The 25,823-nt window shown below is 42.0% G+C and overlaps 1 protein-coding gene across 4 annotated transcripts in view; it reads right to left on the reverse strand.

The window, feature by feature from the left end:
• LOC130206922 (calcium-activated potassium channel subunit alpha-1-like) overlaps nucleotides 1-21,670 on the reverse strand; it is a 135,328-nt gene extending 113,658 nt beyond the window's left edge. For all 4 annotated transcript variants that reach the window (XM_056435200.1, XM_056435199.1, XM_056435197.1 and 1 more), the window contains exon 1: nucleotides 21,099-21,670. In XM_056435200.1, the coding sequence (XP_056291175.1) occupies nucleotides 21,099-21,389 (291 nt within the window). In that variant the 5' untranslated portion in view covers nucleotides 21,390-21,670. The remainder of the gene's footprint in view (nucleotides 1-21,098) is intronic.
• Between the last annotated feature and the right edge of the window lie 4,153 nt (nucleotides 21,671-25,823).

Consider the following 25,823-nt stretch of genomic DNA (forward strand, 5'->3'; position numbering starts at 1 on the left):
CCGTTACATGCCGCGATAGTCGAATTATCAACTGGATCGGATCGAGCTATCCAGGGGTGTTAATCGGATCGAAGTCGGACCACACATAGTCCGACAAAGGTGTTTACATGAAACGGATAATTCGATTTCAGTCCGACTAAGCCAATAATTCGATTGCATGTAAACGCACTGACTCAGAAAATAGCTTTAATATTGTTATTGTCAAATAATAGTGTGCATGTGTGTCGTATGGCCTCTCCATCACTCTCAAATAATCCAATCCTCGAAATTGAATCCTGAATTCATAGAAATAAAAAGACATGGAAAACAAAAGAACACTTACCCACGGAACAGCCATGCAGGTAAAACCTGATTTATTCTCTGTCTCAGAAATAGAAAATGAATCTTCATTCCCTGATATGTCTAACTTTGCAGATACAAGAAGTATGTGTCAACATTTGTGTTAATTGGAACCACGGTCAGTGTGTACGCTGATCGACAACTGAAAAGTAAGTCAAGCATTGAAGAAACTAGCAGATAAGAATGGCAGCACAAAGCTGTCTAGCAGTTGGCCTCGCGTCTAATCAAGTGCTATGTCGGTGCCGAAAGGGAGACAAATACATGGACACGGATTCAAGCACAGAAATATTTTGCTCGGGAACACTCAGGGAATGGATCGTATGAAGAATAAACGCACATCATTTCTAATGCTGATATACGTTAATAAACCTACGATTTTCAAGTCGAGAAAAATATTTTCAACGCAAGTAATAATTAACATTTTAAAACCATTGGAAATGTCAAGGTTACACATATCTGATTATTTATTCCCATATTATTAAGGCGCTGCGGTGGGCACAGGAAGTGCGTTCTAATAATGCAGGTGACAAAATACCAAAATACCATCACGTTATTTTTAGCTCAGTGGAGGGTGAAAAACAGTCCAAGTGCAACCTTGGTACACACTCAATCCCCGCGGCATGGGCTTTACAACACATATATTCTCCTGCATTGGTTTAATGCTGTCACCAACAGCAGCCAAGTCTCAAGGAAATCTCAATGACAACCACAGAGCTGTGCTAGGGTAACTTAAGAATGTAACAATTTGTATTTAGCTTTAATGTGATCATACTTGAACCACAATGAGTAGCCAACGTGTGCTCAAGAGTTTCTCTCGAGCCAATATAGACCCGCCGCATGCTTCACATGCTGTTTCATTCATTCTTCGGGTCTTTTAGTTGTCGATCTCTTTAACGTGCTGTCAGTCAACATTTTGTTCTGAGCTTTCCACACAGCATGACCTGACACGCTCTTGTAGAGCACAATGAAACAATGTCCTTGCACTCTATACACTGCAATAATCGTGGTCTCCAGTTGCATTTCATTAAACCCATTATTGGTGACTTCTGTTTCAAAGAGCATACTGAAGTAAATCGACCGGCAAAGCGTGGTTAAACACGGCCAGAGAAATATTGTAACATGAGACACTTTTGAGACCACCTTGCTGATGGAAAATATCCAAGGGATCTCTATAATGGACCCAACTGACAGCACTCTAATTAAATCACGTGTGTTGCAGTTGCAACTAAGCTGCCTCCAAATACCCCTGTCTATTTAAAACCCCGTTCAACAATGACAGAACGCGAAAACTCCAGGATGCCTGAAAAACCATTACGCAAAAGGGAAGAAACCAAACACCCCGACCGCTCGCATGTGTAAATGTGTATCTGTGTGTACATGAACATGTATGTGCAGGAAACAAGCCTCTGCGTAGCCATAGAGACACATGTGTTGTGCTTGTCCTATTACACAAAGCTGCGTTCAGAGCAGCCCATCAGAAAGAGAAATGGGCACAGGCGAATGGGATTCTATACAGAAATTGTTCATACAACAGAGTTACAGCAGACATGGTTCATTACCTAGCATGAAGATAAAGGAAATAGCAAAGCCAAAGCCAAATTCAATCACCTCATGGATAGAAACATATAACCATATGTTGTTATCTTTTTCCACGACGAACATGTAAGAAATAAATAGGAGACCTATTTGAATGGATGCTGAGCACATTGGTAAGAAGGAGCACTAAGGTCATATATGGTGCACTGGTGCCCTACAGCTGTTGTTTACTATTAAAGCAGGATTAGGGCCAAGTTTCGCCGGGTAGTTCCAGGAGACGGCACAGATGACATGGTTGTTTCCAGAATGGCTGGGTGTTTCAGATCATTTCAAAGGCTCTCTCCTCCTCTGCTTTCTAACAACAAAACTAGGAAGACAGGGATAAAGAAAGACAGGTGCAACTAATATAATTCACAGGTCAGGTTATCGCCTCTAGCCAATGTTTCTCCTAATTCACTTGTTGCAATAAAAGTATTTCAATAATTGACGAGCTTTGTAAAAAAACTAAGAGTAAATTCTGTGGCCCTGGGATCAAGAGTGCTGTCATGCGCCGTACATTGTGAAAAACAGCTTGAGGGATTCGTTATTATTGATTGATGAATATCAGGGTAAAGAATGCCGCCTCCCAGCTCAGTCTCGGTCCCATCAATAATGCAGCCACGGTATCCGTGTCCACACAACAAATGAACAACACACAGACACCTGCATTATTCATGAGGGATTCCACCTGTAGCACCTCAGCTGCATTATAGGTCTCCCTCTGTGCTAGCCATGAAATACTTGCACAGTAGAAGTGGCATGTTCTAATAATAGAGCTAAAACACTTATATAAATCATCACAGTCCATAAATAACTCATGGGAAATATCTCTATACAGACTTAATGATTACCATTGGTGCAGCCTGACATTGTAGATGAATGTGTAATTATGTAATAGAAATAACCTGTAGAAGTGTTTCAACAACATAAACATTGTTGTGTGCAAAAATAGAGCTGAAAAAGAATGACATTTTCAGCCGTCTGACGATATCTGGGAAGAACACGAGCAGTCACCTTTGAAACCAGAGGGAGCTCCAAGCTGCTCTGTGTCTTTTGGTGTTCCCAGAACAGAGAGGACAGGAAGCATCTATCCCTGGCAGTAATTAGAATGGTAAAACCCCCCAAAATGCAATTTGCCTCTGAACAGTGTTAACACAGAAATAAACAAGTTCTGAGCAACGAACTCCTTGGTTGGAAAAACTTAATTGCCTCATTTTCTCCTTCAAATCCCATAAGTCTGACTGTGTGTAAGGGCTATAAATGTTGTGCAGAAGTGAATATGGATATAGAATTATACCACCTTGTGGATTATAATACAGGGGCGTTGGAATCTTTTAATAAAAACATTTCAAAATAAAAGTAGCTTGATTCCTTGACCCACCGTTCTATGTAACATGGCAGGGCTATTACCTTCACTGTGTCACAATAGATTCACACTAATGCTATATATAATATATAAAATATAATATAATTTGTATTCTTATACATTTAGAATTTTTATTTTATTTTTTAATCAGAGGATTAGCGATTGGATCCCTGGCTGCATGATCATGACGATGTTTCCCTGGGGAAGAAACTCAACCCCTAAATGCTCCTGCAGGCTGTGCCAACGGTGTGTGAATGGGTATGAACGTTAGAGCCCTGAAGGGCAGGTGGCCCCCTGGCATGGTAGCCCCTCCCTTCAGTTTATGCATGGGTGAATGATGGCATGTAACAATGTATACAGGTACAGTCCATTTGTTTACCATTCTATGCATGCAGAGCCAAGCATGCTGTTCACTCGTGTCACTGTGACATGTAATTCAAGGTTTTCTTGACTAAGAATATTATCATGTATACAATGACATTTCCGGGACCCGTAATCTCACTGGTTGACAGGAAACTGGTCCAGACAAAAAGTATTCCGCATCATAAGCTTAATTTCTACCTTTTTGTTTTTGTAAAGTACAGATAAAAGAAGCAAGATACCTGTTAATTACTTTAATGGAGCTAGAAGCTGATTTTTACTACTTTGGTGTAGAGTCGGACTAGCTATTAGTCCGCGTTTCCAGTCTTTAGCCAGCTTCATATTCATTTTACATTAATAGTTTTCTACAATGTCAAAACCTGACTTTTAAAACTGGCCTGGCTACTTATTGGAGTCCAAGCGTACTTATTTCCAGCGCCAGTTCCGTTCCAAAAGCCTTGCATCCATGTGTGCGTAGTGCGACACAGAGTTTGAACAGAAAAGCCATGCACCACCTGTGAGCCATGCCCAGCCTAAATGTCAGACTCCTCGTGCTTTTATTGGCGAGTGTGTGTCCGTGTGTGTGTGTGATGATTGTGTGAATAAAAACAGCAAGGCCAAGGCTGGCCCCGTGACAGCAGTAAATCACATTATGCATTGCAATCTCTATATATCACAGCCACTGCCATTCGGCCCGCTCGCTTTCCATTGCTGTTCAGACTCTCTCCTATGTATTTCACTGCCCGAAAAAGACTGAGAAAAACTCAAGCCAACTCTGGCTAACATTCATGTTTGAATTAATTACATATTTTTTCTGTGGAAAATGTCTGTATCAAAAGTACCAGCAGTGTAAGAAAGGAGCTCTTTACGTTATTGGAGGAGAGTTTGGAAATGGACGTAATAACGAGAGGAGGCCGAACAAGGCTACGAAAGTCGACTTTATCTGATCATAATAAAGAGAGTAATATACGTTTTGTTTACTCTGTATTTTTATTATTATTATCTACCCAAGATCTTCATTATTGACAGTGTTTTGGTACATTTTGTAAAAAGAAAACAAAAATAAGTCCAGAGGTATAATTGAAACACCAAAGTATGGTTAACATGTTGTTCTAGCTTGTCATTTGCATTTTCATCATTTCAGGTGTTCATTGTCAAAGTAAATGCAATTTTAGGATGCAAAACAAGGCTAAGAAAGGTCCTCTTTGTCTATTTATAACCAGGAGATGTTTTTCCTGACGTGTGTGTCTTTGTTCTTATCGTCAAGCAATGCATTCTTAAAATGGCATAAATCCCGTACTTCTCACACCCACATGCACATCTCGCCAAGGATGGGTTGCTTGGATTGACAGGGAGCATGGCAGTGATGTCAGAGGCTGCGTGTTAGAGTAATGACAGAGCAGCCATGTTCGAAGGCCAGTACTCGTCCCACAGGAAGAGCGACCTGCAGCACTGCATTGCATAGGGAGGGTTTCGAAAAGGCAACCTACTGGGCGGTCATGTGAGAACATCCAGACGGCTAATTTCTCCTGCAACCCATGTCAACTTTGACCCTGACCTCTTTCAAGACAGGTGACGATTAAGTCACAATTTTACATTTCTGACCCCTTAAGCAGGGGTCAACTCCCTAAAGTGTACGGGCAAGTCACCTATGAAATAAAGGACAATTCACGTGTTCAGGAATTGGCAAAAAAAGACAATTAAGGATTTCATCCACTTATTCTCTTTCTGCTGTCCATCTTTCTCTCCTTCATGTTTTACCAGAGCTATGTTTCCACATTTCATGCGTGACATCACATGTGCTCCGTCCCTCTAGTTTCCGGAGGATAGTGGGCAAAATGAACAAGAGCTTCCCAGCGGAGGACCACATTCTCAGACCGTGGCTCCTTTGGGGCAACATAAGGAAGCCCTGAAGGACAATGACCGATGAAGATGCTTCGGGGAAGGGAGAGAGAGAGGATGACAAAGAGAGTACTTTGCGACCAATGAAAGGGTAAAAGAGAAGAAGCAGACAAAGAGAAAATACTAACATATGGAAACAAATTAAGATTAGTAAAAAGAATGGATTTAAAAAAAATCAACAAAAGGGGAATTAAAGGGGAGACCAATGGAGGTAAACTCACCCTAATACGTTTTGCTTTCTCGAAATCCAACACCATCACCACAAAGGTTATTGGCCTTCAGAGTCTTAACAGCAACACTTTTAGAGAAGGACTACAGTAAGTGTTCTTCACACATTGGTCAAGACAAATGACTGCACTCAAGAGTGTGTTTATGGGCGATAATGCCCCTATAAAGTGTTAATTAAATGTATGAGTGGGATAGTTCTTTCAATCACCCACTCCCTCAAGATCTCAAACCATTACTGCCTGTTTCTGCAGATGTGCCAACCCACTCCTGCTGCCCTCTCCGGATATTCTGACCCTTCCTGCTGGCAAACACGTTTGTATTAAAAATCTCTCAGCTCAATCCCACAGGTAAAACAAGACACATTCGTCCTTATGGGCTCTTTTAGTGTGTTTTTACAGGTACAGAAGTGTTTAAAAAAACCACCTTTAGAGGAAAAATAAGTCTTGCTGTCAGATAATTCGATTAGAATTTACAAATCATTATAATCAATATTTCAGAATCCTAGTAATTGTTTACAGCCATTTAAAAGTATAACTATCAGAATCAGAATCAGAAACAGTTTTATTGCCAGGAATGTTTACACAAACGAGGATTTTTTTTTGGTGGAAGGTGCAACATTTGGACATGACAAACAAACAACAATCAACACGACAGAAAGACAACAAATAATGTGAAAGTGTTTGGGTGTGCTTCAAGTGGTGTGTTTTAGTTAAAAGTGTATGTACGGGCGTGGTGTGTTTTAAGTAAAAGTGCATGCAAATAAAAGTGGTGTGTGTGTGTGGAGAAGGCAGTGTTAGAAGTGAAGTGTGTGGAGAGGAGGAGGAGGGAGAGGAGGGAGGAGGAGGGAGGAGAGAGGAGGAGGAGGGAGGAGGAGGAAGAGGAAGGGCTGGGGTGACAGTCAGTCAGTCCCGGGTTCATTGATGAGCCCGACTGCCGCGGGAAAAAACTTTTGTGGCGGGTGGTCTTTGTCATGATGGACTGCAGCCTCCTCCCCGAGGGGAGGGACTCGAACAGGGAGTGTCCAGGGTGGGAGGGGTCAGCGACAATCTTTCTGGCCCGCTTCAGTGACCTGGAACTATACTATACTGTATTGATCCCATAAAATGACTTTAAGTAGACATGTGCCAGTAAAAGATAATGTAATAAAAACAAAGTTATCCACATTAATAATTACATTTTGGTCATGGTTGGTCTTTTTCACAGCAGCAAATTTGACTTGACAGCAGAAAAAGCACAGGTGGAAATAAAACCATTAATTATGGATCTGTCCCAGTAAGCCAACAGTGAGGCAGCACGCACAATACCAAAGAGCAGGGACTGGTACATTTAAACAGCATTAAGCAGCATTAATAATGTTATTAATTACACTGGTGCTTTAACTGATACGACAACTCAAAATGTCTGCGATGAAAAAGGTCTATTAGTAAAGCCCTCAAACATCCAATATGAGTCAGGCTGAATTACTGTCTTTTTCCTGCTATTCATTGGAGTTCGGGACATGTGAATAGGACACATTAACTATAATATTTGTTTTAATTGTAGCCATTCCTTACCCTTTTATATAACATAATAACATAAACGTAATATTTGTGTAGCTACAAGTAAGAAAATGAAAGCATTCCTAACTTGATTCTGTTTAGTAACATACTCACATAAAATGTTAACTTTGTTTGAGTTTTTTGGCCTTATAATCTTAAACAAGATTATCTGACATCAAATGTTTTGACTGCTTGATTTCTGTGAGCCAAACTTTCTAATTACACAAGTGTTGTGTAACATTCATTGCATTCATTTATACTCCCTAAAGATTTCATCCTGTCGATTCGGAACGCTCAATAGCTTTCTACGAGTGGCACCCCTCAGGCCAAAATGTCAATTTTGTGTCAATGACATGAAATTTGCTGAGCAAATACTCCCAAGGAGATGAATCCTTTCCTCTAGCCACACTATTACATCCAACACTGAAGAAAACAGAAGAAAACATTTCCTTTGATTTTTGACCAGTTTTCTTCCAGATACTGAACATCTTAACCCTTGTGTTGCCTTCGGGTCAATTTGACCCGATTCAATGTTTCACCCTCCTGTCGCCTTCGGGTCAATATGACCCGATTCAATATTTAACCCTCCTGTTACCTTTATATTTACTAACATATTTTACCCTTGAGGTCAATATGACCCCAGCTATTAAAATCTCCAGAAAATTATTAGAATTAATATTGTTTTCCAAGTTTAAGTGTGAGGTACTTTATGTTTGTTTGTTGACTCCCGAAAGAACACCGACATTAAACATTGAATCGGGTCAAATTGACCCGAAGGCGACAGGAGGGTTAAATATTGAATCGGGTCAAAATGACCCGAAGGCAACACAAGGGTTAAGCAACACTTACTGAGTAAAGGGACAGCTACATACGTCCATGCACCACCACATGACTGCTATATTATCAACATGTTCATATTCCTGCTTAGTTTCAATGCCAACATGCGTTTATATAGATTGTTTCAACAAAGATATAAAATATCTAACAACCCCTTTTTCTGAAGAACTCAACAGCTCCGTCGTAGCCCCACATCCTTGTTTATGAGAAGCGCTGCTCCGTCTCCCTTCCTGAGCTCTCCGTGGTGCTGAAAGGCTTCACTTCACGTGCAGAATGTCCATTATGTTGAACACATACTGCAACAACACTGAGAAGGAGCACACCTGCTGTGTGTGACCGTGGCTAATGGATTCCACGTCTCCGATGGACACTCCGAATATTAGAACTAATCCCTGCTGCTTCCCTGGTCAACATTGTAATTGAACCACACATTTCAACAGACCACAAACTACCCAGAAGCATAGGGTGTGAATCCTGGTTGTAAAGAAATACCATTTAAATAATAGAGTGAGCAGTAATTAATATCAGTGCTTTAAGAATGTTACTGATACTTTCTTGTCATACATACATCTGCCTGCTATTCAGAATACATTGTGTTCACACATTTGACAAATTTCTAAGCTGAGTGTCAACAATGCCGCAATCTATTTTGGATGTTACAAATAATTACCATGCTGCCACATTTCTGGAACTTGACCCGGACTAAATTGATATTACCACACTATTTGCATTGCAACACAGGAAGATCGACTCGAAGCGAAAGCTATCAAAAGAAAAACAAGGTATGCAAATCCTTATTATAAGCCTGAGTATGCAAATCCATCTGACAAGACAGAACCAAAGAATAAGTACTGAATACGTATCAATAACAGATGCATGATAAAAATACATACTAATCAATTACCACCAGATCAACTAGTTCATGCAAATGTGCATATTTTTCATATCTGTGTGCAGTGTAATGTAGACATATACATAAACAGGAATATACAACTATCTCCCAAACTCACTGACATCATTAATGAGTGAATTCATTAGTCTGAGAGTTACATTTGTATCTGGTTTATATCTCCGCCCCCTCAGGGTCGATTAGTCGACTAATCGGTCTTTTTCAGATTTGTTTTGATTATTATTCATTTATTTATAAAAGATTTATTTCTGGGAAACTCGTCATCACATCAATGGTAAACACACGATTTAAAGTGGCGCCTTTCTGAGATTCTTTGTGGGGAAACCAAGTTAAATCAACTAAGCTATTCGTCAAATTTAAATATGTTGATGAATTTCGTTGGTCGAGGATAGCCCCTCCGCACTATTTGTCCTTCTTGTTGTTCAGCCACGATGTTTAAGAAATATTCTGTTTATATGACAAATCATTACAAATTAAAAGTATCTACAAATGGTCCCCTGGAGGTTAGCAAGGCAAGGCTGGCCAATTATCTCACTGCGTAATCTCAATGCTATCTGCTGTAAGGGAAGCAGCGTGGCAGCTCTACATTATCATGCATCTTTAATGAGGCATTCAGCGATGAACCCATGCACTCGGTGCATCATCTGGATGGGATCGTCTACACATGCTGTCATTCGCGGCTCACTGTTCGGCGCATCATCTTACAAAGCCCATGTCACTCTGAAATTGGTCTCGCTTGACTCGCTGCTTGGTTCATGTCTAGATATATTTCACAGCTTTCAGAGCAATGCCAGGCAACGCGCGGAACCTGAGCGAGGCAGCACCTTCTGGGATTTCAGTTTTGCAAGTGTCAAACAAAGCTGTAATTGACAGCTGGGCTATTCATCCTGCGTAGCCACTCTGGTAAATGTCAGAGGAAGTCAAGAGGTAAAATCATTGTATAGCAGGCACTCTCACTATGGCCGAACAGAACGCTGCTTGTAGGCTGCCCTTCTCTGTCAGACAGACTTGTATTTCCCCATAAAAAACATTGTATTAGTGTCTGTTGCCCACTTAACTAATCGACAGCGTTTGGGATGCTGCCAGATGCGGTGCAATGTTAGCATTGTAGCATAGTGACTATGAAGGCACATTACTGGCACGCAGAGAGAAACCTGAGCCGGCTGTTAGCCTGCGAGGAGAATGGCAATTAGCATATTAGCCTAGCCGTTTTGGAGGTTGATTGAGACAGGTTGCTGAAGGGCAGTGGCTGTGGTGATGGTGGTGCTGCGTAATCCTAACACCTTCCTATCCCTCTCTGAGAACTTGTATGTGCTTGTATGTTCGCCCAAGGGGCTGGCCTCACAGGGACATGTATTTTGCTAAGAGAGAGAGAGAGATGATCTCTAAATAGGAAGCAGAAACACCGCCTGCTGAGATCTTTGAAGGTCACTGCAGAGTCCTCTGCACTCTCTCTCTCTCTCTCCGTCTGTCTACATCTGTCTCCATCTATCTCTCTCTCTCTCTTTCAGCTCAAAGCAACAATTATAATGGTAACCATGTCCTGTTTTTCACATATCAATGCTCCACTTGCTTCCCCGATTTCTAAGGGCGGGTCTCAAGTCCATGGCTGGCTCTGAAAAGGCCGGTCCCAGGGCTGTGCATGTGCTGACCTGTCTGCTTATGGGATTCCATCCAGTGGCATGGATGGTTGGGACATTTCTAGTATTTCAACACCTCTGTGTGAAAAACCTAAAATAAAAGATCTGACCATACGACTTGATATGGATATATCATTTAACCCTTGTGTTGCCTTCGGGTCATTTTGACCCGATTCAATATTTAACCCTCCTGTCGCCTTCGGGTCAATTTGACCCGATTCAATGTTTAATGTCGGTGTTCTTTCGGGAGTCAACAAACAAACATAAAGTACTTCACACTTAAACTTGGAAAACAATATTAATTTTAATAATTTTCTGGAGATTTTAATAGCTGGGGTCATATTGACCTCAAGGGTAAAATATGTTAGTAAATATAAAGGTAACAGGAGGGTTAAACATTGAATCGGGTCATATTGACCCGAAGGCGACAGGAGGGTGAAACATTGAATCGGGTCAAATTGACCCGAAGGCAACACAAGGGTTAAAATCTCAGCGGTAGACAAACACTGCATGTCGACTCTCCAGTATTTTGAACAATGGATGACGAGAATGCTTCTTTATGCCACTCTCACAATCAAAAAACAAACATTTGCAGATTTAAGAAACATAAGTGAGCATTAAAATGCAAAAGACAAAGCAAGGTGCATATTCACCACAGACTAGTGTGCAGTGGAACCATTGACAGGTAAGGGAAATACATGCCGACATCCTTCTTGATTTACATCTTAAATACCGGTGAAAAAACACAAACCAAGACATATCCATGTGATTATTAAAATAACATAATTTTAGCTCATCGCTGATACGGCTGCAAAATAATTTAATATAATGTCTATGTCCCGGCTATAGAGACACACATGCGGGCGCACACACGCACGCACACGCTCACACACACACATACACACACACACACACACACACATCCTCTGATGTTAAGCAGTTTAAGGACAACAGCTGAGGAAAAAAGCTGGTAGAAAGCATAATCCATTATCCCGTTGGCTAGCCCGGCACTAGCCAGCTATCTCCCTCTTGCAGGCCTCCCTTACCAGCTTAGCCTAGCTGGTCTTAACCAGCGGATCTATATGCAAATGGTTTTCCATACCAGATTGACGAGGCATGGATCAGGTGACTTAGACCCTATCGCACATTCTAAGTGATGGGAATATCTGTCTAGCACTCTGAGCCAGGTATTCCCTTCCTCTCTAACCTTTAACCTCTGAGTATTTCCTTGGGCGTGGAAGTTCTTTTAATAGTCCGGTGACTGGCCAAAGAAGACATAACAGCAGGACAGCAGGGGAGCACAGTTTGGGTACAGGGGGGTTGACCTCTGTGTCTGCCTCATGATATACATAGTATAGCCTGATATACAGCCTCTCCTTGTCTGTGGATTACCATGCATCAGCATGGCCCTCTACAGTTGTCCCTAGATGGCCATCAATCCAGGCCCAGAGAGTTAGGGATTAGGGCCTTTAAAAGGGAGGATCTCCACTGAAGAATAACTCATGAGTCACACATTCCATATTAGAGAAGTATGTACATGGAAAGTTAATCAGTGATGCTGGACTGAACAAGTTTGTAAAAGCTTACATAAAATGTACTATTTCTTACTGCTTACCTCCATTTTGTTTCATTGTAAACTGAATTTGGAGTTTTGACCGATGTTTGGAAGAAAATGTTATCGACTAAATAAATAATCAATAAACTTATGATAGGAGAAAGTTATTTAGTTGAAACCCTACTCCTGCTAAGAAGGGCTAGGCTCAGGCATGCCTGCTGTGGTGGAAACTGGTCACGCTTTGCCCTGGGACAGCTGAGAGACACGCTCACTCCCATCAAGGGTCAACGACACATGACGAGACACATGCAACTCAACTATTGGTCACAAGAATATAGTAGTCCTCCTATTCACACATTTCTAAGATGACATTGAAAAACTAAGCAAGTGTAGAGAAGTATAGTCTAAGCTTAAGGGCTTAAACATTTGCTTGAGGAAATACACGTTTGGCCACGATGACCAATTGTCTTCAAAATGCAGCGCTCGTCCTGGGGGCTCGTCACAGTCCCGCTCGGCTAAATTACGGACCGACCAGCTCATGTATGGAGGTTGCATTGAGTTATAGCATGATGTGATCAAGCTCTATCAATAAAAGTTAGTATATGGCGAGGGTCATTTATAACGTTATCATGATGTGTTCAAATGTAATCTTGTAAAATCTAGGTTTTGCAGAGAGATTTTAAAACGTGAAAAACTAGCTCAAAAAGGCTTATAACTACGACTGAAAATACCTTCTGTCGATGGCAATAACCAAGTAGAAGGATGACATTTAGACCGACTTTGGAACAGTTGCAATTGTTTCAGAAACGGAAGTAGAAAAAGTTAGTCGATTTAAATCCCAGTATATAATACACTTGTAATGCAATGCACTATAGGGATTCTGTTGTTTTTGTTTTGTTTTTTTATAACTTTTTATTTTGCATTTTCCACATCATTTCCTTGACATCTAGAAAAAATAAAATAAAAAAATAATATATCTACAACAAAATAAAATCAGCACACATCCAAATCCATCCATATCCACATAAACACCCGCCAAAGATTCCCACCCATCCCCTCCCACATGTTTATACCCTCCAAGAGTAGGACCCAATGAGGAGGGAGGGAAGGAACAAACAATCAAACTACATACCACCAAATGATAAGCATGGAGTACAAAGTAAAATAACTAAAGAAAGGTAAAAGGCATTAATGTGAAAAGTAAAAAATAAGTAAATAAATAACAAATCAACAGACATTCATTTCATACCCAGATTTTTCATAGACCTTTGTTTTGCAGTTGCACTGTATGTGTACAACCTCAACCCCTCTCAGTTATAACATCTCCATCAAATATCGACTCTAGATATAATGTCACGCACTCCCATCTTCTTATGAAGATATCTAATGTCATTTGTAGTTTTGCAGTCATTTTTTTCCATTGTATGGACCTGGTTTAATCTCTGTCTCCACTTGAGTTATGGTTGGTGGTTTTGCATCTTTCCAGTTCAGAGTTATTATTTTTCTGGCAATCATTAAAAGTATACGGAGAATATACCTCAGATTGGTGTCCCCTAAATCTCTTGGTATAGACCCCAGCACATATATTAATGGGTCTGAGGGTACCTCCACTTCAATAATTCTATTGATTTATTTTTTTATATTTTTCCAAAAACCTTTGACTACTGGGCAGTCCCAAAAGATATGCGTGTGATCTCCTATTTTTCCACATTTTCTCCAGCATAATGGAGCTGAAGGATCCTTCACATATTTAGAGATTACAAGAGGTGTATTAAAATATCTGACTTTTAGTTTCCAATCAAATTCTTTCCATAATTGGCTATTGATTCCTTTATGACATTTGTTGCACAGATCTTCCCATGTTGCATCTTCAATTATAACATTTAATTCCAATTCCCACTTTTCCTTGATGTTCAATGTATTTTGTGTTTTGTCAGCTGTAAGCCTTCTATATATGTGGGAGATGTGGTTTTTAGTTGGAAAGCCGTTTTCTGCTATGCTAATAAAATAGTCTTCCATTACATTAGGTTTTTTTTGTACTAACTGTCTGTCTTTATGGTTTGTAATGTAGTGTCTCATTTGAAGGTATCTATACAGGTCCTTTGATGGAAGTGTATACTGTTCTTGCAGCTGAGAAAATGATTTGAGTTCTGTTCCATCAAATAATTGGTTGATGGTTTTAAGACCTTTTACAGCCCACTGTCTAAATCCACTATCCCACATCGAGGGAGGGAATTCTATGTTGCCTACAAGTGGCATAGCCCTTGAGAGTGAGCTGGGTCCTTCAAGCTTCTTTTTAATTATTGTCCAAATCTTCAGTGTGTGTTTTATCCATTCGTTTTTTATTTTTATTTTGTTAAATGATTTGATATCAATAAAAGGCAATGTTGATATAGATATACCCTTAGCTGTGCTCTGTTCTATCTGGGTCCATCCTGTCTCCTGGTCATTTCCAATCCATGCCACTATAGCCGTTAGTTGTGCTGCCCAATAATATAGTTTCAGGTTTGGTAGGCCGAGACCTCCTTTTTCTTTGGGTAGAAGCAGTGTTTTCAGTCTTATTCTGGGTTTCTTATTCTGCCAGATGAATTTTGAGATTAGTTTATTTAACATATTGAAGATGGAAACTGGTACTGCCACTGGTAGAGACTGAAACAAAAACAGGAGTCTGGGTAACACATTCATGTTCACCGTCTCCGCTCGACCAAACAACAATGTTGTTTTATGAGCGAGAATAATTGTGAGCATAGTCGATTACTAAAATAACCGATAGCTGCAGCAAACATTTCTTCAATTAACTCTGGAATTCAATAAGCTAGTGTGGGCCAAGCCGGGCGAAGTTAGGCTCAGGGTAGTGAGAGCGACAGCTGATGTCAGGGTGTGTCCTCTATGCTGCTCTGGCGAAATGCAGCTGTCCGTTGCCAAGCAAAACATAATACACAGGCTCACAACATTTCCTCTCTGCAGGCACCTCCGCAAGCCAGTCCACTTAAAAGGTAAGCTCAGTCAAGAGAGTCCCAGCACACCTCATTCACTCTGCCATAGTTTTGGCTTTTCTTTGTCACATCGGTGAATACAAATGCAGTGAGAGCCAAGTCGTAATGCACAAAAATCAACCACAATCTTCATTTATGGAAATGCTTTGTGATGATTTAGAATTCACCAAGGCTGCCATTACTCATAAGATGGCCGATCAGAAGACGGATGTGTCCGTGTGGTTTGAAAAGCAGATTTAAAGAAGACTTCTCTCCATTTACACTTCTTAACATTAGTGAACAGTGATAATCTTCTTACTGCAAAATGACAAGAGCCAGATAAAATGGGGCCGAGGCCCGAGATGTTTCCTCACCCCACATATTTATTAGTCACAGGAGCAGAGTCTGGCCTTCAGTAAGGAGAACCAAGGCACAGCACATAAAACTCTCATTAGATATGATGAAACTTTACGACCCCAAGATTGCCATAGGGACAGTGGGCTGGTGGAGCCGCAAACAAACATGAGAAAACACTTGAGCGAAGTACAAAGCATCTTGGAGCAAAGGGGAAATTAGAAGTAGTAAGTAACTACTTGTTCAATAGAAACGTATAGGACAACATTTTATGTGGCAAAAAAGTATGATTCATAGCATCAAGACTTGCAGAAAAGGTAGTATCAAGATTAGATTGTGCGGGCGGAGCGGCTACCATCGGTCCAACAACCCTTTTGTTGAGCTGAGGAGAGAAACAACTGTACAATCCTGTCGGCTGTTGGCTCTAACGTGCATATAAAACCGTCCATGATGCACCTGAGGGGGTGAGGAGGAGGCTGCTGTACAACAAAAGTACAACAAACAAACAGTTTGGAGGTTGGATTGAAACTCTTGGCTTGTACAGTGCCTCTGTATTGTTGGTTCAGACCAGTACACAAACCAATCCAGGCCCATTTAAGAGTGAACCTTCTCCCTCCTTACTGCCCTGTGAACGGTGACAGCTCCTCTTACAGAGCAACAGAGCTGCGGATTGTTCGCTTCTCTTGTGTAAAGTAACACAAACTAGTTGTGACTCTCGGCTACATCATCTCAAAATGTACACAAATCACTTTAACTTGTCAGTCACGTAACATTTGCACATCAGGCTAACAGCGCATCCTGTAAGTTATTGCTAACTATGATCCTTTTGGCTCTTACGAAAAATGCTTTTTTAGAATGAGACATTTCTAATTTTTGAATAAAGACACGCTTTCAGAAAGCCGTTGTGCCGTTCATGTTCGAATAGAGATTGGTGCGACAAATGCAAAGCCTTAATACTCTTCCTCCCCACGCATCCCAAATAACAGAGGCCTCATATAAGAACTCCTGTAGGTGGCATGACGCAGAGTAGATAACTAAACCGTTAGATAACCACACAGCAGTGAAGCAGCGCAGCACAAAACTCAAAACAACAAGACCAGAAATAAGGGACTATAGCGCAGATGTATATGCCTTGCGACATGAACGTGGTTTCCTCCACTTCAGTTTCGTTGAGTAGTTGTGCTTTCAATCTCGTCATGCATATGCATTAACGTTGTCTTGATTGAGTCTTTCCCTTTGTAGGAAACCCCTTATTTAGAACGTGTGAAGGCTCGACACTGCACTCTGAAAAGTGACATAAGAGTGACATAATAAAGCTCATCCAGACCGCCTGAGAACAGATGTTTGCAGTGTAGGGAAATAATCGATACCAAATGTGTTTGATATGTGGTTTGAAAATGGCACTTGAGCACTCTAAAATGCGCAGCAGATAAATAGTGCCATTAATGTTGCCATTACCAACAGTGTTTAAAACAATCAATAAAAATCGATGTGGTTTTGGTATTGTTTTTTCACCTTCGAAGTAGACAGCACCAGAACTATGAACCAATGTGTTGTTGACTGTAAAATGATTGGCCTCCCTTGTTTATTAAATATGGAAGTAAAAAGGTTATTGAACCCGGTTCCTTGAACTTGTGAAGCACAAGTCCTCATCAGACCATTTTCTTTCAACAGTCCAGAAGTCTCAAAAAGTTGCACTGCACATATTTTCTTTGCTTATCCACTCATCTCATTCCTTCCTCCAGTATGATGGATATGACCAGTTACCTCTCCCTTATAATCCCGACAGAGAAAAGGGACATTTAAAAGAATTAGGACACAGCTGTGTGTCAATGACAGTGCACAGGAGGACACCATGCAATTCAACACCCTCTCTCAAACGCTACCGACACCCTCACACCCCGGTTTCCACTAGCTCCTGTTTCTCTCTCGGAAGTTTCCACATCCATTTCCTTGCCTCCGATTCCAGGTTCCAAGTACTGCCGGAGAAAGCCCACCATCCCTCAACGCCAACTATGCATCCTGTTTCTGACACATGCCGGCTCCGCCAGCCGCACTAGTCAGCTGAACACAGATCCAGTTTCCTCTTCGTAATACTCCTAACAAGCCTTTCCCTCTGCAGCCAAGTGTCAAGCCTACCAAAGTCACCTAACGGGATGGCTCTGCCGTGCACACGCAGCAATACAACAGCCCAGGGAGGCAGTGCAAACTCAAACATGCTTTTATTTTATTCCGCTTCTCTCCTCTTACGAGAGAGGAGATGCAACCAGATACCCACCAGCAGTCACAAGATGGATACCTCATTATAATTGCATGATTTACTTCTATCACTGCCCTTGCATGATGGTTAGAAGTATGCGGGATGGCATATGGTTTGGTGCCATCTCGGATACTGGGAGTCATGACCATAACAAAGTGACATGAGGCACACAAGTAATAACCTACATAGCGTAACAGGCAGAGTTCTCTTATCACTCAATGTAGATGAGACCCGCTTAACTGGGACCATTTTTTCGTCATCAGAAAAATTGAATCCCAGAGGCTTGTATTTTAAATCTGATTTCATGTCAATTTCAACATGTTTTTTTGAAGATCTGTGTATTTTGTGACATCACATCTGAAATGATCAAATTGATGTTCAATGGCTTTAAGCAGAGCAATGAAGGCATTTTTCTGCCGTTCTTATCGTACAAAGCCTTGATTGGTGATGCACCATCATATCTTAAGGAGCTTGTAGTACCATATTGCCCCACTAGAGAGCTACGCTCACTAAATGCGGGACTACTTGTAGTTCCTAGAGTCTTAAAAAGTAGAATGGGAGCCAGAGCCTTTAGTTATCAAGCTCCTCTTTTATGGAACCAGCTTCCAATTTCAGTCCGGGAGGCAGACACAGTCACCTCGTTTAAGAGTAGACTTAAGACTTTCCTCTTTGACAGAGCTTATAGTTAGGGCTGAATCAGGTTCACCTGGTCCAGCCCCTTGATATGCTGCTATAGGCTTATAGCTGCTGGGGGACGTTTAGGATACACTGAGCACCTATCTCCTCTTTTTTCTCTCCTTAAGGATGAATTTTCATCTCTCAATCACACGTTACTAACTCTGCTTTCTCCCCGGAGTCCTTTTGACTTCACGTCTCATGGGGTCATCGGACCCTATGAGACGACATAGATCCTATCTGCCTGATGGATCATCGAGGTCTGGGTCGTGGAATTCCTGCTCCTGACTACGCCACTGTCCTGTTGAGACTCCGCCTACTGTTGAGACTCCGCCCTCCTCCTCCCCACCGCCATCTGCCTGATGGATCGTGGAGGTCTCCATCGTGGAATATGCCTACTATGAACTATTCATACACACTGTCATATTCATTGAATGTATTTTAACTCTAAATCTGTCCTTCTGTACACATTACATCTATTGCACCTGTCCATCCTGGAGAGGGATCCTCCTCTGTTGCTCTCCTCCAGGTTTCTTCCCTTTTTTCCCCCCTGAAGGGTTATTTGGGAGTTTTTCCTGGTCCGATGTGAGGTTTTGGGGCAGGGATGTCTATGTGTACAGATTGTAAAGCACTCCGAGACAAATTTGTAATTTGTGAAATTGGGCTATACAAATAAACTGAATTGAATTGAATTGAATTGAATAAATCTCGGCCCAGTCATACTACTCAATAGAAACAGGCCGGAAAGGGCCAAGGCCACCAAAAGAACATGGCGGAAGAGCAGCGGGAGGGGCCCAGCTCATTCATTTGAACATATCAAAAGATGAGGAAGTTCACCATTGCTCCTCCTCCTTCCTTCCGTCATTGTCACTATATCTTCTTTTCAAACCTGTTGTGCTTAATGCTGACTGACTTCACTGTCAAAGGTCTTGCCATTACATGATTTTGAAAAAAAAATCTTATTCCAAGAAACATTGGCCTCTGTTCAGCCACTTGCAGTGTACACAAGTGTATGAGTCATGCATGAAGCAGGCTTTAATAAACATGTGAATCAGCCATGATTCATCTTTTCTTTTCTTTCTTTCTTTTTAATTTATTTAACCAGGAAATGCCTCATTGAGATTAAAAATCTCCTTTACAAGAGTGTCCTGGCCAAGACAGCAGCAGCAGCACGTCACACAAAGTTCCATACAATACTACATAAAACAGTGACAGACAATATATAAAACGAAAAACTAAATCACAGCATGAATAAAACCAAAACTAAGACTCAAGCCAATACAACCCAGCTCACACAGGAGCACATACCTCCGTCATATAAAACATCTACAGCTAGATGAATTTCCCTCCAATATTTTCAATCTATTTTTAAAAACACCTAAGGAGACCGGCTCCCGGAGACCCAGGTCTGTCTGCAGCAAATTCCAAGCTGCAGGAGCAGCAAACTTAAAACCTCTTTTCCCCATTTCCAAACGGACGTGAGGGACGGAGAGCAAGAGGAGGCCTTGAGCAGAGGTCACAGAGCGAAGATGGTAGCTTCCAGGGTTTTTCAGCTGAATTAGCGTCCAAAGATACGATGGAAGTACGTGGAGAATAGCCTTATAAATAAGGACATGCTAATGATTTTGTCTCCGGATGGACAGAGGAGTCCAACCAACCCTCGCATACAGGGAGCAATGGTGAGTCAGAGCCTTAAGATTAGTGATGAACCTCAATGCTCCATGGTAGACAGTATCTAAGGAGTGGAGACATTGAGAAGATGCATGCATATATAAGACATCACCATAATCAATCACAGGCATAAAAGTAGCAGCAACAAGTCTCTTTTTAGCATTAAAAAAAAAGCAAGACTTATTTCGGAAATAGAAACCCAGCCTCACTTTCAACTTTAAAGCAGGCCACCCCGAGCAAAGTAATGGGCAGTCACCCGGGTTCATCCTATTTCCATATCAGTCCTGCAGTCAGGTTACTTTCATCATTCCACAAAGAGATTTAATGTGCAGCGAAAACACATATAACATGTGAAAAACAGACAGAAATTGTGATTCCGAGGACTTTATTTTGCCGAGTTGTTGCATACTATGAAAGTGACAGCCTTGATGTCGTTGGGTCTGCATGAAAAGTCCTAAAGGATGTAATTAGGTCTCACTGGTGGAATGTTACGTTGCCCCCAAGAAATGTCTATTTTCAACCTAGAAGTCGAGAGCTGATGTGGCATGGGGACTACTCTGATGTACGCTGAAGAAAGAGGCAAATAAAATGAAGGAGCTGCTCCTATCTTATCCCACCCACATCTGTCATGCAACACCACCCCCTTCATTCAAGAGTGGGAGTTGGTAAACACAGCCAGCGGATAATAACAATCGTATTCAAGGGATGCATTCATTATAAAAGGCATCGCAGTTGGCTCTTGAAATCTGTTTGGTGGGTGCAGGTTATGGGGAAGCCATCACATTGGCATGTCATATTTCACAATAAAGGCCAGTGTCACATAAAACAATTTTAAAAAACACATTATGTGCAGGAGTGGTTTTGTATGAGTATATAAAAATATGTTACATCTACAAACTGAGAGAGGACCTACCTTGGGTTTGACGTTGCAGTGGCAGCAAACTGTCCACATATATTTGAGTGTCCTCCACAGCAGGATGATGAAGAGACCCCCAAAAAACGTCACCATGGAGGAGGCAAGGAAAGCCCACCACATGCGCTGTCCATTATTGTCGCAGGGCACCTCGGACGAGAACGGGATGACAACGTCTACCATCTTGGATATTAGGATTGAAGAGTCCGGATTTCGATTATTATTGATATTGCTTGTCCTCATAGAGCTGTCGCTTCCATGGGGAACGGTGCCACCTGCCTCCGCTAGCATCTAGGAGCCTTGGAGAGCCTGTGCCAGCGTCCCCAGCCCCACTCACCAGCCATATTGCTTGGAAATAACACCAAAATCCCGCTCTTCGCTGTAAATTGTGCTCACCCACCCGATGGAGTCTCTTCCGATAGTTCAACAGCCTGTGAATCGTTTATTCGTGACAGCGCGAGGCACCGCACACGCGAACCTGACCAAAATAGCGGGTCGGTGGCCCTTGGACAGAGGCATTTAAATCCGCAATACTGACGAATCTTCACCCGCGTCTCAGTCGGAGGGGTTTCCTGGCTCTCTCGCGACAGAAGCCATGGTGAAGACGGTGCGTCGAGGAGACACTAAACGCACAACCAGGGACAAATGTTCGCAGCCTGTCCTCGCAGAGGCGACCTCTCTAGCCGTCTTCCATTCAGGGGCTCCTGTCGTTAAGCAGCCGGACGATTCGATCGATCGATATCACTTTTCTATCGGCGTCAATCGACTGTGGGAAAAAAGGCTGGAGAAAGAAAGAAAAAACACACACATGAGAGATAATTCAATTCCACATTGGGTTCACCGTCTCCGCAGCGACGAAGACTACATCGTCTCGCGGGCGTTTTTGTTGTCGGTTCTGCGTAAAAAGAAGGAAGACGCGAGCGCTTGGGTGGATGTCACCGTCTCCATTCGATCCCCTGCAGCCCTGACAAGCAGCGGCCAGCTGAGAGCGAGAGCGAGAGAGAGAGAGAGCGTGCCTGTCAGATCCGCTCCAGAGGAGTGTGGGGAGATGTACAGGTAGGAGGAGGGCGGAGCGACGCGCTGGTCATGAAGAGAGACACAGGGCAGCGAGATCGACGAGCGGTCTGCGCTGCCTCGGTTTCTGAAGGAGGAAGGCAACAATTGCGCCTTTGCGTCTTTCATGCGCACCGATGAGTGACGCACGTCGCAACCACAACAACAAAACCACGGAGAAGCTGTGAAAAGAAAGCTTTATGTATCAGTGCATTTAAAGGATTATAACAGGCTGTATAAACATCACAGGGAGTGATGAGTCCCCACAGGAAATGTACTGATGGCAATAAAGTGAGGGTACTTCGCATTGACCTCAACGCTGTTGGTCGCTGTCGGATCCATTTGCCCTGACCTTTCATAAAGGATAGTACTCCCCTTTTTGAGTTATTGAGTCGGTGGCTTGTCATCCTGGATGAAGGGCATCCCATGTTTTCATTTTGAGAAATGGACTTGATAAAAGGCCTCACACACACTCCTTATAAATGTCCTTTCCCGCTCCATTACTGTAATGTTCTTACACTTTTAGACTACATTAGGTCAAAAACAGGTGCGAATTGGTGACGACGGTGAGGCATGACGAGCACTGGTTTATGCCCCTCAAGTAGTCAGCCAGCCAAAAGTATATGGGGGAAACAGCTGGCTCGGGGCCCTGAATAACCACAGACCCCCCAGACCAGGCACGTGAACACAGCCACCTGTGTCACAAAGCCCAATGACGTCTTGGAAATTGTTTGCAATAAACCCTCAATATAAACTCATCTAACGTGATCACCAATATCAGCAACTATTTAAGTATACTTAGAAGTGACCTCATAAATTTCCCATTAGTGTGGAATTATTATTACTTCTCGAGCACAGATCATTCTGAAAAGCAAACATGCCTAAGTAAGGCGTGGCGAAGACATGTGATGTATGTTCTGTGATGGGAATTTATTGTCTGGGAAATAGTAGCACTTTCACAGAAATAGCTTCTGTAACATAATCCTTTATAGTCTGGGAGGGGGGCGAGCTGTAAAACAAGGAAATATGTAGATTATAGTACAATGTCAGTGTTATGAGTGCTTATGCAAGCAGTTTGACTTTGACAGGTCAACATTGCTGTCCACCAGATTTACAGAATAAAAATACACTCAGATGCAACACGTTTTTAATGTTTGCAAAATGATCTTTGTTCAATAATTTCATCCGCATCGTTTACATCAGGTTTGCTTCAAAACGACCTGGCAGCCAAACACCAAGATCGATATCAGACGTGTAAACTTGTGTTTGACCTTTATCATAATATTATAATGGGCCTTGTAGAGCAGCTCTGAAGATGTCCTCCTGCTGGTAAAATGGCGAACTTGTCATATTCGGCACCAACGATGCTGCTCGACTGTCAAAGAGGACATATCTCCTTTTCTATTTTTTCAAGCACTGCAACATTTTCATTAAAATAATTACCTTCATGCTAGAACCAACATGATCCAAGTCAGGAACTATTAAAGAAGATAGTTCCAATGCCTCCTGAGTGGTTATTTTCACTAATGCTCATCTTTATTCAATGAATCACATTCTTTCCAGGAAACAAGTGAGGCGTAACTCACAGGTTAACAGAGGCCTTCTCTTGAGAGTAATGATGTTAACACATGTTGATTCACACAAATATCCTGGCACATCATTCATGCTGAAAACAGGGACGTTTATTGAATTCCAACTTGCAAAGCAACAATGGGCCCCTAGAAAGGTCACAGAAAGTGAGCGCATCAGCAGCACATGCTACATACACTGCGTGTCATGATAAATCTCGCTGTTGTTTATTGCTGGCTGCGGAAGTGGGGACTTAAATGATAAAAGGCCAGCTGTTGTGCGAGTGGTTCCTGTGGACCAGAAGAACCATTAACCGTCGGGTCTCAGTGTTTACATATGAGGAGATTAACACAAGAGCAGTCAGGTGGTAATCCTGCAGGACATTTTGAGATGCTGATGAGGTAATGTGCCGGAGGAGCAGCAGAAGGCTGAAGCGGACAGATTCCTCCCATCATGCACTCGGAGATATGATATGAAACGCCACGGCTTTCCAGTGTGGACTACAAAGATCCGTCGCTGTCCGGCGTGAGACTTCTCAAGTTCAGTTGAGCTGTCAGCAGCTGTCTTGAAACGGACACCTCACCCGAAGAGCTGGAGACCCGACCCCTTTCTAAAACAGGGAAGAGGGTACTTAGAGTACATTAAGAACAGAAGCATGATATTGTGTCAAGTATTGTGAAGAAATTGGTGACTCAAACCTTGAGCGACATTCTCTGGAGAGCATTGACAGGCATGACCAATTAGGTCTGGGCAGCAGGCAGTTTGAGGCATTGGTGGCTGTTTGGAAACGCCGGGTGCCCTCGTGCCCCAATGAACCCGACAGGCCGCTGGAGGGTAGTCACCCACTGTGCAAAGTGACATCATTGGCTGGAGGATCATGTGACCCGTGATGCGGCACTTGGAGGAAACAACTTTGGGCTCAAGGTGCCCAATCAACCAGCAAGCTGTGGGGTACTGGCTGTGCAACTGCATGGAAAACAACTCACGGAATGTTGGAAAGTTTTTCTTGCAGTGCTCGCCGAGAACGTGTTTATCATGTTCTAGCCTGGGCACACATTCTTCAGCAGCATCAGAATAGCATTAAGTGTATGTTTAGAAGTAAAATGCTTAGTGTAACTTCAGTGATCACGTGACTAATGAGATGCTGAGAAGGCATAGCCAGTCAGACAATAAATATGCCATAATGTTCATAATTTTAATGAGAATCCATATCTGATGATGCATTTTATCAGCAAAAACATACATGACTTACAAAAAAAAATTGTATATCTGAGAATCTACTTGTATTTTCAGTCAGCATGAAAATGTGAAATTAGCTGCAATTGAATACGTTGCACATTTACAATGATACTATAAAGTAATGGATAACTAAACTGGAGAAGGAATTCTGCTGCGGGTAGACAACGTTCATCAGATAGATCATATGTGAGAAGTAAGAAGCCCATTTGGATGTTCTGAAAATGAAGTATTCATGGCAAACAAAACAAAGCTTTATTGGTGTGCTTTGTACCCCTAATAAAAAGGAGTAACATGCTATCAAGTGTTATGCTGAATTACACACACTGCTTTACATACCTTAGCATTCGTCACCAGTGATATTCTGTACAATCACTGCAGCGCATGTGAACAGATGGGTGCTCACTGCTCACAGCAACGCTGGGCTCTTAACCAGCTTAAGAGACTTTGATCTCACCCGATTAAAAAAAGTCACTTAAGTGATTCCTGCCGCTGCGTTATAGTCAAAGATAGGATCAAGATAATTACCTAAATCCTTTTGGGGCATGTTGTTCTCAATGTTCTAGTGTGAAGATGTGAAACTGCAAAGCTTGGTGTCCGATTGCAATGCTACCGAGGAGAAAAGAAGTGTTTGTAGTGTATAAGTCTATAAAAAGCCAGAAATGAGTGGCTTCTTTAATGCTGAACACGGGCACATTTCAATGAGACATTTACACTAAATGCGCTCTCTTCTTACTCATCTCAAAAACATAATAGAAATAAAAAGGCAGAGACAGAGTAGCCAATTGAGAATTCTCACTTTTTAAACATCTATTGGTAAATCTCTATACATTTTATATAGTCTCCCGACATTTTCCATGTCATTCC

This window comes from Pseudoliparis swirei, chromosome 17 (assembly GCF_029220125.1).
Source record: "Pseudoliparis swirei isolate HS2019 ecotype Mariana Trench chromosome 17, NWPU_hadal_v1, whole genome shotgun sequence".
NCBI classification, from domain to species: Eukaryota; Metazoa; Chordata; class Actinopteri; order Perciformes; family Liparidae; genus Pseudoliparis; species Pseudoliparis swirei.